Source organism: Colletotrichum truncatum (assembly GCF_014235925.2).
Source record: "Colletotrichum truncatum strain CMES1059 chromosome Unknown Contig_0005, whole genome shotgun sequence".
Lineage (NCBI taxonomy): Eukaryota > Fungi > Ascomycota > Sordariomycetes > Glomerellales > Glomerellaceae > Colletotrichum > Colletotrichum truncatum.
This window is the reverse complement of record NW_027222402.1, coordinates 1,089,863-1,104,360: the sequence shown is the minus strand read 5'-3', so window position 1 is coordinate 1,104,360 and position 14,498 is coordinate 1,089,863. Positions and strand designations below refer to the sequence as shown.

At 45.0% G+C, this 14,498-nt stretch overlaps 3 protein-coding genes across 3 annotated transcripts; 1 reads left to right on the top strand and 2 right to left on the bottom strand.

Moving 5' to 3' along the window:
• Positions 1 to 2,727: 2,727 nt before the first annotated feature.
• Positions 2,728 to 3,717, top strand: CTRU02_208328 (uncharacterized protein; the record flags this gene model as incomplete). Its single annotated transcript, XM_036725732.2, has 4 exons — positions 2,728 to 2,749; positions 2,799 to 3,060; positions 3,116 to 3,329; positions 3,424 to 3,717. The coding sequence occupies 4 exons, from the start codon at positions 2,728 to 2,730 to the stop codon at positions 3,715 to 3,717; spliced, it is 792 nt and encodes a 263-aa protein (XP_036582446.2).
• Positions 3,718 to 4,335: 618 nt separating this feature from the next.
• CTRU02_208327 (histone H3) lies at positions 4,336 to 5,062 on the bottom strand (the record flags this gene model as incomplete). The annotated part of the gene is made up of 3 exons (XM_036725733.2): positions 4,336 to 4,379; positions 4,434 to 4,628; positions 4,675 to 5,062. 3 exons carry the CDS (start codon positions 5,060 to 5,062, stop codon positions 4,336 to 4,338), a joined length of 627 nt encoding a protein of 208 aa, XP_036582447.2.
• Positions 5,063 to 8,585: 3,523 nt separating this feature from the next.
• CTRU02_208326 (uncharacterized protein) lies at positions 8,586 to 14,240 on the bottom strand (the record flags this gene model as incomplete). Its single annotated transcript, XM_036725735.1, has 1 exon — positions 8,586 to 14,240. One exon carries the CDS (start codon positions 14,238 to 14,240, stop codon positions 8,586 to 8,588), a length of 5,655 nt encoding a protein of 1,884 aa, XP_036582449.1.
• Positions 14,241 to 14,498: the final 258 nt, after the last annotated feature.

Genomic DNA, 14,498 nt, shown 5'->3' with positions numbered 1-14,498 from the left:
CCTTTGCCCTATAGGGTACGGCTAGCCGTGTCCTGGGTGATCTGTTATGGTCCAGGCCAAAGTCCACCCGCCAACGTTTCTGACAGAAGACGAATGCGAGTATCTGGCAGCCGATAAGTCCACGCAGGAGAAGCAACGTATCTTTTGTTGACGCTGACCAGATGATCGAGCTTTCGACAGCTTCGATTTCGGCGTGTGAGGGAGTGGCCTTTGAAATGTAGTTAAAAACTGCTTGTTGAAGGGTTTTCGGTTGTGTTGCTATTGGAAGTCCTATTGTCCCTGCCTGACTGACTTCCTTAGCTACTTCGTAGAGTAATGCCTCCCTGACGCTTTCGCTGATGATGCGGGTTCTAGGAAAAGATCCTTCATGGCGCTTTACCAACTCAACAGACTTGGGGTGACTCTTTTCGACTTCTGGTACCAGCCTTCTAAATATGTCCAAAACGTTGTGAATGCAAACCCACCTAGACGGGCTATACTCGACCGGTCGCTGTGTGCCCATTGTGTAGACTAATTCGAACTTGACAGAAAAGTTCTCGTCGCTCTCATCAACGATATCCTGAGCCCTTTGGTCTAAAAAGTGCTTCATTTGTAGTAAAGCATGGCTGGTGGTTAACCTGCCTGATATAGCCCTTTCAATCCCCATTAGTTGAAAGGACAAGATATGTTCCGGTTGCAGTAGCATCACGCCTCTGAACTTCACACAGTCCTGAAAGATAGCGTGGAGAATTTTGGCCTCGGACATTCCAATTTTGACCGCACGGGTAAAGGGAAGGTGAAAAATACGCCTATTGAGCAAGCCTCCCAATTTGAGATCCAGCATTTGTAGCATCTGTTTCGACTGTGGCTTGGCTACAATGACCCGAACAAGTCGTGAACCGTCCGCCAGAGCAGCCGCAACTATAGGGACGATGACTGAAGACTTTCCTTCGCCCATATTTAGCTGCATAACTGCATTCTTTCCGAGAGGTGGATCTCTCATGCTGTTCGCGATAATTTCTTGGACTTCGCGAACCATGATTCCAGTTTCCACTTCCATGAGAAGTGTATCTGGGAAGTTTCGAGGATTCCAATTGGTGTGACCTGGATTGCGAAGCTCGTTACTCAGGCCAACTGTGTCATCTAATGAAGAAAGCATTCGCTCTGCTCTTTGAAGCTGCGTGAGTGCGATTCCATACTCAGTTATGCAATCTTTCCATGTGTTGGATGTGATACTAGTGAAGTCTTTGTTTAGCCTTTGGAGGAAGAGCATGGGAGAGTGCCTTGGTCTCTGGTAATAGCTTGGGATCACGGTATGTAACCGTTCTTCCGTGTCTTTTGCGTTGAAGACAGCCTCTACCATACACTTGTATAGCCGATCAACCTTGTCTCTGCATAATTGAAAATAAGTAACAGCCAGAATATCGAAATTCTCCGGCTTTCTCGTTATCAAATCAGGCTTTGAGACAGATGCCACTAGGGCGTCAAAACTGAGCTTCAAATCTTCCAAATACTGTCGCTCAAAAGACACCTTTGCAGCATGCTTGAAGGTTTCAAGAAGTTCTGAAATAGGCATGGGCATTACCCGGCCCGCGGGTCCCACGGGTACCCGCGAAATGGGTCGGGTAGTTATGGGTAGTGCCCGAAAGTTTTACTATTACCCACGGGTACCCATGGGTAAAGTGGGTTTGGGTAAAAAAGCCCACGGGTAGTAAACTGAAGGGGGGCCCACGGGTTTGGGTACCCACGGGTGTATACCCGTGGGTAGATTTCAGTAAGTATGCATCACGAATTTTAGACATCTTTTGTAGTAGCCAGCCTCAAGAGTGGATATATTGCGCAACGAATAGACCTGCTACCTTGTTACTCCTAACTTCCGAACGCCCTGAATGCCTTCAATTAATCGCCTGCATTTCCCAGACTCGGGGTCGAACTACTTGTCTCCGTGGACTCTGCCGGCCTTCAAGATAGCCTGGACGAGATGCAGATCCTTCGGCTTAATGGTGACGCGATTGGTGTGGATCGCAGCAAAGTTAATCACTAGATAGTTCGTTCAACTCGATAAGAGTTTGTAAGTGAAGCTTACTGTCGAAAATACCAAAGAGAAGAGACTCCGAAGACTCTTGAAGAGCGCTAATAGCAGTCGCCTGCCAGCGCAGGCGCTTGGAGGGGTCGATGTCATCGCAGATTTCCTTCTAGAGTCGCTGGAATGGGGGCTTCGGAATCAGGAAGTCAAATGTCTTCTGGTAGTTCCTGACCTCCCGGAGAGCTTTTGCTAGGTATTAGGGTTAGTGTGTAGCCATCTTTTGTAGCAATCTAGACTTACTGCCAGGGCGCCAACGGCGTTTCTGCTGCTCCTTAGCACTAGGCATAGTCTTTCGGGCTATGCTAGGCATTATATTATAAAGTTAACCATGAATCAGGTAGGACTCCTAGAAATATAAGTCTAGGTCTAATCAATATAGAATCTTTTATAGATAACTACTGAACAGAGGTTTTCAAAGAGATTCTTTTTGAGAAAAAAAACAAGAAGCCGCGGCTGCGCACAGACCACTTTTTGGCGTATTTTGTTTTTTTTTTGTGAGGTTCTGAAGCTTTAGAAAACTTCTCCCTAGACAATACTACAACCTACCTCTACTACTAACACCTAGCCGTACCGACAAGCCTCTCAATTAAGGTAATTTGATACTTTGATCTCATAATTATTAGTTTTGACTTATTAAATCAATTAGGGAATAGTAGTAAAATATGTCCTCAGGACAGGATCGCGGTACGTTTACACTAGCTTTGTAGCAATCATTTGTACTAATCTCTTCTAGGCCGACCGCTTGGATCTGGTGCTGGAGCCAAGCGTAAAGCTGAAGAGGATTATTCCGACAACGCGCACACCAAGAAGTCTCGTCAGCGCATCGATAAGATGACTAAGAAGCAGAAGGCACTTGATCGCTCGAAGAAGTCGATCAACCAGCAGAAATCCCGCAAGCTTAAAGCCTTGAGGGCTAAAAGCTCCTACATCAGTGCGTCTGCTGATGAGCGCGCGGCCCTTGAGGCTAGGGAAATCCAGCAAGTTGATGCACGATAGTGAGTTCTTTTTTATTTCTTTTGGTGTTTCAAATCAGTGCTCAAGTGCTTTTAGCTTCCTCAAAGGCAACCATCCAGACCAGCTGCTAGCTCAGATGACTGGCCCAGTCTCGTCTAGCTCCTATAATATCGTCGATGACGATGAAGACGAGGCTTGGGAGGATATCCCTTTGAATGAGATTGATGAGGCTACCCAGGAAAACCTGGATGGAGTTGAGGGCATGCTCAACTTTGACGTTGACCTTGATAACCAGTTGCCGACCATTAATGTTGCTGAGCAGTCGAATGCGATTATCGACAAGATGATCTAGGTAACTGGATGACTATAATTAATTACTATAGCAATAGCTAACAAACAGACAGGAAAACCAGATCCGAGAATACCAGTTCTTCCGTAATACCTGGGAGATGACTCTTGAGATACTTTACATCAAGGTCAAGCGGCTGAACAGCAATCCTGCCTTTACCCTAGCTGCGATGGAGGATTATGGCTTCATTCGACCTGGCTTTAAATTTCCAGTAGCTGGCGACATCTTCACCAAAGAGGAAGTGCTTCTTTGGTTTGCACTCGCTAAGTACTGGCACCTGAACCGCTTGTCTAAGAAGAAGAAGATACGCCTGGTTCTTAATTCTTCTGTCAAGAAGAAGAAGACGTAAGTGCTTAATTGTAGCAATCCTTTGTAGTAATACTAATATTCTCAGCCAATTCGCACTCGCGCACCGCCTAGCCATCAAGATTCAAGGATCTCTCTTTACTACAGCTTAGCGCCGATATGCCTCTACTCCAAAGCCTTTAGTGAAGGCTATGTTCTCTGAGATCAGTGACTCGATGATTAAGAAAGGTGTTTGGGAGCTTCTGGGCCCTGCTGAAGTTTGGGAAGAGTTTACTGCTCTCGATAAAACAGCCAACATCTTATCTGCGATGGATAAGAAGTTCTCAGCTATACTAAAGCTGATACCATTCTTCCTGAAGCTTGACCTTGCTCGGGATAAAGCGCTATACAACTGGCGTCAGGTCCATGAGTTGGCTCAGAAGCTAACTCGTTTGCTTGACTTTTCTCTATAATTGCAGATAAGCATAGCGAGAGGGTTTGTTTGACAGATTAAGAATTAAGAATTAGCAATAAGGCTAGCATGAATAAGGACATGAATTCTCTCTAGTCTGATTCTCGTATTGTAGCAATCGTTTGTAGTAATCTATAGCTGCTAAAACAATCTAGCACTCCATGCTCCCATCTTCTTTATTAACTGTTTAACTAAGTCAAGATCTTTCTTCTACAAAGTTACTCTTTTAGCGTGAATAGCATAGAGATTTGCATCTATTAATATTTATGTTAATATAATAGTTTGAAGATCAGGATAGGATATCTTACTCTCGAACATGTTGATTAGAAACTGTTCGCTCATCTCATGGAGAGCCTCTATAGCCATTGACTGGTAGCGGATCTTATGGCGGTTTCTTAGTGGAAGATCAAGTGTTATTTCTCGAACTACTCTTGCGAAACTGCTCCGCGGAATTAAAAGATTGGTGGTCTTTTGATATTTTCGAATCTCACGAAGTGCATTTGCTTCACATTTCAGTAATTAAACAATAAAGAGTTACTTCTTACTTACTACTAGGCCTCCATCTACGAACTTTCTGGCGTTTAGTGATCTGGACGGGCTTTTTTCGAGCAGCTTTTAGCTGCTTCTTTGGCGCGAAGTTCAGCTGAACTTTCCGTGCAATGGTTGGTGGTTGGCCAGTATCTGTTCGTCTCGCCAACTTCGTCGCAAAGTTCCGCTTCAGCGGTGGTAATTCTGGTTGACTCAGGTCTGGGCTAGCCTGGCTATAGTAGGTTGCATGACTTGAACTTCTTGGCAGAGTCTCCCGAATCTCTGTAATTGGCTGTTTCAGGGGATTACCCCTCGCTGATGATGAGGGGTAACTATTTGGCGGTGAAGAGCCCTCCACTGTTAGCGGAGAGCTCTGATCTGACACAGGGCTAGTTGATAAGCGAGGCATTGAAGGATGAATGTAAGTAGGAGAAAAAACAAGTCGAAGGAGAATTCAGAGCTTTTAGATTTGTGTACGAAACGTATTAGTCAGAAACCCTAAAATAGAAATTTACGTAAGGCCATATAATCAAATGTTTGTATTCATCTTGTAGTAATCCTGCAAACTACTTCCTGTTTACACTAAAGGTAATTCTTACTACGTATGATGTCGAACTTAATTGCGTCTGACCCTTTTGGGCTAGACCCTTTTGCATCCGATTGTTCTGCTGCTTTCAAGCTCGTAAATTCTACGCAGACTCTAACAATTAATACTCTACCTTCTGGTTTATAGATATAGTCGGAAATCATTTTATTTGTTATTGAGACTTTCTAGACTTTTCTCTCGTTTTTCAAAACCCTGCTATAGTATCTCCAATAGGTAATCCTTAGCAAACACATACCGTTGTCCAAATCCCCTCAACCTGAACGAAAACGCTTCGCCAAATCCTTATGGACTTTACAACGCCGAGTATCATTCTAGGATTACTTTCACCAAGGCTACTATATAACATTAGGGGAGCCAAAATTAGTCTACAAGCACTATCACCAAGTTTTCAATCATCTAACAATCAAAAACTCTGGTATAAGTGCTATGCAACGACACCTTGCTGCAAAGTCTTGTAAGACTCGACGTTTAGGCGCAAACCAGGTGCCTGTAAGTTTTACAGGTCATTATAGCAATCATTTGTAGTAATCGCAATCTAGGGTACCTAATTGAAAGCAGTCTCGGAGCATTAAGCATTAGTTTACTATATTGTTAGATCTAACTTAGCGCTTAATACTGTTGACAACTTAAGTTTCCGGCAATTCTGTTTATACCTAAATCCTCTCTACTACCTCCCATCTCGAAAGACGCTCCGAAGCTGGATATCCGAGGAGGCCTTACGCATTCAACACCATACTCTTTAGCTAATTCCGCCTGGTAGCTATGTCTCTCTGATGATTGATATCTGGAGTATACCTGGGTTAAAATATTCACTGCTTGGTGTTTTATGCCATTTTATCGACAAGCACTGGAGGTTATAACAGGTTCTTCTTGGTGCTATTGATATGATAGATAGTTATATAGCCTCTAAGCAAGCAACGGCTTTATCGACTCTGTTAGAAAATATTCGCTAGAGGACGAAGAAGACAATTCGATTTTAGACAGTCTCTGTAGACAACGCAAGTTCTTTTAAGCCAAAAGTCCTAGCATAAGAACTTGCAAAAGGGTCGACATCCATAGTACAGCCGATATATCATATTCGCTGTTTAGCCTATATTTTCAACCTTGTTGTTCGAGCGATTTTTGAGGCTCTTCGAATTTCGATGGTAGAAGCCTCTACAGAGTTTGAGCCTTCTACTACTCGAGCTAAAGATTAAGAGGACTCTGACGATGATTTTGATACTGAAGATTCTACTGCTGGGGAAAATCCTTTTGGAGCTGTTATTCAAAAGGTTAGATACTTCACCTAGTTATAAGATTTTATATTAACATATATACCTCCAGATTCGTGACCTCGCAGTTTCCCTTAAGCTTTCTAGTAAGAAGACGCAAGAGTTTCTCGACCTCCAGAAATCGACTCGCATTGGCCAGCGACCACTACGCCTCCTCCGCGATGTTAAGACAAGGTGGAACTCTACTACACTTATGTGTCTCCGCGCAAGAGAGCTTAAAACAACGATTTCAGCTTGGGTTGAAAAGCACTCTCTACAGGAACAATTCTCTCTTGTGGAGACCGATTGGGAGGCTCTTGATATTCTGCTTGATATCACCAGCCCGTTTTTACTCTTTACAAACATCCTCAGCCGGTTAAATGACCTTACCCCTGGTCATACCTTTACTTTATTACAAGTTGCAACAGTTCACTTGTACTTTTGCGCCTCTGCACTTAAAGATAAAGTTACTAGCAAAGACTTTACTTAGATATCAATCCTTCAGGCTGCTACGAAAAAGGGCTAAGAGAAGCTGGAAAAATACGTTCAAAAGCTAATTGAAGAGGATTCCTTTAAGGTATATGGTATTGCAACTCTCCTTACCCCTGAAGCTGGGATATCAGTTTCGAGTACTTTTGACACGCGATTCCAATTCGCAAATTACTTCGAATACCTTCCTTCTTCAGCCTCACTTCGAACTCGAGTACAGCAAGAATTTATCGAGGTATATACAAAGCAGTACCATCAAGATTCGGAACGCCATACCAATACTCAAAAAGCTGCAACTGAAGGACTCCGATACACTCTGTATAGTTTACTATCACGCAGTCCAAAGAAAAGGGTATTTGTAGCAATCTATTGTAGCAACTCACTGTACTAACCTATTATAAGGGCAAAATGTCATCATCCCAAGACGCACGAAATATCTGTAATGACTTTTTTAATATTGGTAAGATAAAGACTCATATCTTACTAGGCTTAACAGCTAATAACTATATTTAGTTATGTTCCCTGATGAAACTGTTCAGCAATTTTGGGTCCGCCTAGACAATAGCTATCCCAGATTCCATGGTATTTGTCGCATGGCTCGAGACTTCTTATCTATTCAACCGACGTCAATACCCTTAGAGCGATCATTCAGCCTTGCTCGCCATATCTGTCACTACGCTCGGTTCAACCTTTCGGCTGATACTATTTTTGATACTTTGACTATCAAAATGAGCCAGAATAATGAGGCCTGGCTTTCCCAAACCACACTTAAGGAAGTTCTAGATGACACGAATATCACTGAAGCATCTGAAGAGCGCCAGCATATTATTAGAGAAGCTTTTAACTACTCTTCTCTATTGGATAAAGCTGATATTCAGAGATATCTGAAGGTCTCTGATGATCTTACTAAGATCTCTATTACTGCTACAGGAGATGCTCCCTCCCCGCCTCCTTACGAAGTCTCAGTAGAAGAGGAGGATATTAGCGATAGAGATGAGGAGCTGCCATCCTTATCTAGCTCTCAACAGCCAAAACTATCGAGTCAAGTTTCCCAACTTAGCAACTCACCTACGCCTTCTGTATCCCAAGAACTCCCAAACTTCTCCGAGCTTGGGGGTCGCAAAAGGAAGAGACTTACTCGGCTAGATCTTGTCGAACTCTCTCCTGACGAGGATAGCGATTAAATATACATTGTTCCTCTGATTTTACTCCGACTTTATCGTATTATTCTCTATTAGTTTCTTATATTTGTAGTAATCTATTCTAGCCATCTATGTTTTATGTAACTTACTCTTTCTCCCTATAACTAACTAGTTATATTTTCTTTCTATCTTAGTTACAGTATTTCCCGCGTTTCTTGTGGGTAGCAAAATTACCCGTGGGTAGTGTAACCCATGGGTCGTTTTACCCACGGGCCTTTCAACCCGCGGGTAAATATAGTGGGACTGCCCGTGGGTAATTCGGGTTTACCCAAACTACCCACGGGTAGTTTTGGGTACTACCCATACGGGTACCCGCGGGTATTACCCAACCCTATTCTGAAAGCCGCTTATCCGGGCTCGAAGTAAGCTGCGGACATTCCGCGCTCAGGATCCAGTCTCTGGCTTGGGGAGGAAAATGGAAATTTCTCCAAAGACTTCATCGTAACCGAGGAAGCCAGGTTTTCGCTTAAGCGTCCAAGCTTTAGTCTTTAACTGGGGGCTCGGCATCACAATTGGCACATCATGAGTTGGTGATTGACGGGCTAGTTGCCCCAGGTATTCCTTGAACTGGCCATTATCGAACCAGCTCTCGAACAAGTTTTTGATCGAACCTTTGACCACGTTCCAATCGATGTAATTCGGCCATGCGGTCATTGCTGTGGAATCCTCCTCGTGAATGTCCTTTGAGCCAGAAATAGCTGGCTTATGCGGAGTTCTGCTAGGCCATTGTTTCCGTAAACAGGACACGACGTGGTTCTGACAGGCGGTTCTTTCGGAATAGTAATCCAGGTTTCGTAGCTTCTGGAGGCTTTCAGAATCATCATTGAAATTAAAATGTGCGAGAAACCGCTCAGTAGATAGTCCATAAGACGTGAACCCTGGTTCAATAGCGCTACGGACTCTTTCATTCACGTATTCGGTCCCCTTTGAAAGGTTGAAGCTGTCAGCTGAAGGTGCGGACACTTTTTGCAGTGTGGTATCTGTGTGGAATCTAGCAAGCATCTGAAGTATATGTATGTCAGAGATTTCGACAAATGAGAGTGTGACAATCCAAATCATCGTTCGGAACCTGTTAACAGCATGGAGATTGCGGTGTAGAAGTATCCAATTCTTCTTTATGTAATCCAAAGAACCCAGAATCAAGTCGGAGCTGTACATGACACCTTCGGACTCAAATACCCTGTCGTGGCCGAGGACTTTAGGGCAAGATGCAAGAAAGGTCCAAAGATGATTCTCTAGGTTTACCGGAGGTGGCTGAAAGAGAGAGATCAGCCCAAGGTAAAAATAGCGACCAATTTGAAACGCCCTGGTTTTCTGACTGGATTCAGAAGTATCCCTGGACTTATATATAATGTCATAGTCAACTTCGTGGCATTCAGCTCCAAATCTCGACACTCGGAACGTAGAGGAGCGGATGCTATCTCGTTTCAACAATTCTGGGACGACATGATCGAGGCGGGGCGGTTCAACATATACTTCTGGATGGAATAGTTTTGATCGTTCTGCGATCTTGAAAACAGAGACAACATACTCGAGGAAAAGGTTATGTTGTGCTAAACACCCAAGGGTACGCGACCACGTCACTGTCTGCATGACGCGCTCATGAGATGGGTAGTAGGTTCTCCCAGGTGTCAACAAAGCGAGGCGTCTTAATATGTCAACGTTCTCAGTAGTGAGCCAATCAATCGACATGATGGAAGCTGAAGTAAGTATTGACAACGACGACTCTGTTCCACTTTGCCGTGTCAACGGATCCGGTAGACCAAATGATGTCAAGGCATGGAGATAAGCGATAAAAAGCTTGCTTTGCCGACTGCTACTGATAATTCGGCCGAGCTCATGGTCCACTTCATAGGCCAAGACCCTGGAAGATTCATCCTTGGAAATTGTGACATCGACATGATCTGCCGCTTTCCGATTTGAGACAGTGCCCTCTGGAACGAGTACTTTCCGAGCTAAGGAGAGAAGGCTGTGCCGGGGCTTGTCGTGCTTGAGAATTAACTTATCCCGTAATCCAACGAGGGTTCCAATGGCTTGATTCTCATCGATGGACATGCCGCGGAACTGCCTGGACCTGACTAAGGTCTCCCCAGACTTCAATGAGAAATCAAGTCGACGCCGCGGAAGATCGAGCTGTAAAGACGATTCTCGGCTATGATGAGATATGTGGATCCATGAGGAATCTTCCAGCGGCTCCAACAGACTCCCAAGTAAACGCGCCGATGGACTTTTGATATTGACGAGCGAAATCTCTCCGCGAACTAGCTTCCACACATTGGTGTCGTTGAAGTGCCTTAACTGCCAATTGGTCGCAGAGTGAGTCCAGGGAGTTGAGATGTCGCAGAACTCAATATAGCTATCATTATAGTTGTACCAATGGATGTAGTTCTCTACAAAGTCGATGGGGAACTTTCCTTGAATATATTTGTGTGGTATGAGTTCCAACTTTGAGTCCTTATTTCTGGCTTGCACTAGGAGATCAAGACTTGGCTCCCTGGGATCCTTCTCCATACCTAAATGAATACTATGCCCAGCATGTAGTCTCCTCGATGAGAACTTCAATCCGGCGACTGAGGTGGGCATGATCTCTAAAGACAAACGTCCGAAAAGTGCCGCGTAGATAGGATGTTGTAGATATTGACTTGGAAGATGATCTAAAGGCATCCCATTCACAAGTAATTCTCCAGTCACGAGGCAATAATGAACTGGAAGTGTCTCGCCTGGCACGCCAGTGCTCGTCGTAAGCCAACAACCATGCCTGTGTGACAGAATGTGCCACTGGTCGCTGCGTTTGTATTCCGACCAGGACTTAGAAAGCGCGTCATCAAGCGCACTGGTCTTTTGTATGATAATTTTCTCGAGTAGGACTTGATACGAGTGCAGACAATTCCTTTGCCATCGAGAGTATAGGTGTTGCAGCGGCGTCCCAAGAGTCTTCAGGTGCGAATGACAGCTCTCTTGAATCATAATAGCGCATTGGATGAAGATTGATATGTTACTGCTGTTTGAGAGGACGTTACTTCGGAAAGCGTCATCGACGTTGAAAGTTTCAGAACAAATCAATGCAAACTCCATCTCTCGCTTCTGCATCAAGAGTCTTTCCGTTTCACCTGAGCTATTTTGGGCCTTATCTTTGAGACTACAGGCCCAAGCAAAAGTTATCCGGCGAGCCTTCTCCAAGTATTCGAAGCATTTTGACCGTATGCTAAAACAAGTCGTTAAGGAGAGCAGGCGAATTGCAATAGAAATAAAAGTACACAGCGCAATAGAAGATTGCCAATTCTGTTCGAACCGCAACGTCGCTTCATTGAGGCCTTCAAGAAGTTTCTCGCAAAATGTGACATCTTCAAAAGTTTTGTGAGCCTCTCTCAGGATATCACCGCATGATGGGCCTGCCTGGTAGATGCATTGAAGCGTGGCCAACCGTGTTTCCGACTTTCTGAAGTCCACAGATGGAGAAAATAGCTGAACTAGAATATTGCTCCATTGCAGTCTGAATCCTAGTGGAATCGAGCAGAGCGCCTTGTACTCGTCCAGTGCCATCTGATCAGGGCAATTCGACTGCGTGGCTATGACAGTGTTGGGTGTTGGGCCATTCGGCTCTGAAGCCGGCCTGAACAAAAATCGATCCAACGATGAGGACTGCTCTGGCATTTTGTAGGTACAGCGTCGTGGAATCTCTTGGGTTGGGTCAAAACTGGTGAGCATGCTACTTCTATACTCATTAAAGTACTCGTAGTGAAGAGCATTATCCAGACAAACTTGAAATGTGGTCGCAGTCCCAACCGCTAAAGAACAGCGATGAGTGACAGTATGAGGTTTATCTTGAGAAAGAAGATATACATGCTGCGAGGTGATGTTTCTGGAAAAATACTCCGAGAGCCCTCGATAGTTGCCCAAGGTGTAACGATTCCGAGGATTATGTCCGCCGTGTTGCTTGACTCTGAAAACGGAAAAGAGGGCGAAAACAGTGGCTTCTCGCCAGTACCCGAAAGATGACGGCAGAGATAGCTCAAAAACCACGGATTTTGCTTCCAACTGGCGTGTAGGCAGCGGCCACTCATGTATTTGGATAACGACGTTTTTGGCATCTTTGAGGCAGCGGTGTTTCTTGCAGCTGCCACTGTGCCTGGTAACGTTTTGATACAGTTTATGGCTGTAGTAGGTTTCATAGGTGCAAGATAATTGGTTATATTCCCTCATTATGCTCTGATATTTAGCTTGCAACCTTTCAAATTCAGCATGTTTCGCACCTCGGTCTCTTTGTGCCTCGGCTTGAATACCATTGAGCAGGCTCTGGTGCTTGGCTGATTGGTTGAAATACCGGACAGAAAAAGAGTTTTGTGACCCGAAATCAGTATAGATATTTGGAGCAGGAAAGCGAGATTGTTTGGAACGACAGTGAACATATAACTCCGCTCGATGTAATCGGGCCATTTGTTGCCTGAGTGGCAGGAGAAAGTTCTCGAAAATGTCATTCGGGATACCGGGGTCATACTCTAACAGCATTGGATACAAGACTACGGCCATTTTGTCGCAAGCAATCCACAGCTCCAGTATTGTAAGTAGCATGATCGATGTTTCTTCTGGGTTTTCCAAGTAGAAGTCGCTCGCAACTACATGATACCCCTCTATAAGCTGGCGAAGCTCAGCGCAGGCATCTGTGTCTTTTTGGTCCATGCGACGTTTTAACCAGTTTTCGAGGTGATATTCGACCCAGACCTCAAAAGACTCCAAGTTAAAGGTCAAGTGTTCCCGATCGTGTGTAAAACTCAGGTCAGGAAGGGTTTCTGGTCTAGTCTTGGCCAGAGCCCAGCTTGGAGTGAAGTCAGAGGGCTCAGTCGTTTTTTGCCGGTGGCAGAGCTGAGCCAAAAACTGGTCAAGTTCAGGTAAGTGCATGATGGTGTCTTTTTCGAAATCCAAGGTTCTCAAGCGATCAAGGTTGAGAGGCGGAGCGTCCCGCTGCTGGATTGCCGACCATCTCGCGGCGAGAATCTCGTTGGCGCGACACATTGTCTGGCGAACGTGTGACAGCCAAAGCCCTTCACGGTCGTCTTCCAACTTGTGAAGACGCCGTGAAACTTTTGCGTTCATAAGAATGAGAGTCTCTGAAGGTATTTCGTTCCCCAGACTCTGATTGAGGATCTCTGCCACGAGAAACAGCATGAAGATTTTGTAAAGATCTTCAGACAGCCCCAACTCCACACATCGTCGACCAAACACAAGCTGCAAAGCCACTCGAATCAGCAGCCACGTGGGCGACCTACGCCATGGGAGGTGGCAGTCGCTCCAAAGGACTTCTTCTCTAGTGTTCTTCCACAGCCTTGTGCCAGGCAGGGGGCGTCCAAGGACTAGCAAATAGGCGTTGAGGAGTTCGGTGACTATCTTGGGGTGTGTCGTATCTCGAATCTCTTGGTGGAGCTGCCCTGCTTTTTTGACCAATGGCTGAGTGTCGGGAGCGCTTTGGCTACTCATTTGTGCCAACGTTGCAGCTAGATTTTCTATGAAGCCCTCCTGACAAGTCGTTTGAAGGTCAATGGCTATAGCGGAGCCGGGAAAGCACCTGCGAAGTCGACCAATGGTCGAGACGACAGCCTTGTTCTCTGGAGACAGCTCGAATGTTTCGATGTGCATATCGCTGATTGTCTTGGTAATTAGGACTCCGGCGTTCTGCGCTCGGATATGAAGCGGGACGACTCCGCCTGTACAACTGTAAGTTGATGCACCTAAGTCATAGGATAGCATGCGTAACCTACCCACACAGTCAAGGTCCCGCAAAACTTCACAGAGCTCGAATTCACTAACAGCAGTCGTGCCTGCAAGATCGATATGAACTCGAATGAAGGCTTGAATCAATCCAATCGCTGACTGAACAGCCGCTGACTCTTCTTTTGACACATTATTTTTGAACTTAACAAGACAATCAAGAACGCATGAAACAAGTGCCGTCTCATAGTGAACACTGAAATCATCGGACTGAGGAAGCTGGGGAGGAAGGAAAACATGATGAAAGATGTAATCAATCTCCTGGTTAGCCATGTTGGTGATATTTTTTTACTGTAAGCTGTTGGTTTGTTGAGGAATGGTTACCGTGAATAGTTCAGAGGCCGAATTTACAGGAGCAAGAGACAAAAAGTCCATGATTTCTTTCTCTATCTCAAGCTGGTTTATCAAACCACGCTGGATATGGCAAATTTTCTCCATTCCCAATGTCTGTTGGCACCATGATATGACTGAAGGTTCTTTGGCGGAGGGCCTCCAACATAGAGTTCATCAACAGCATCTCGTGTCTGTTGG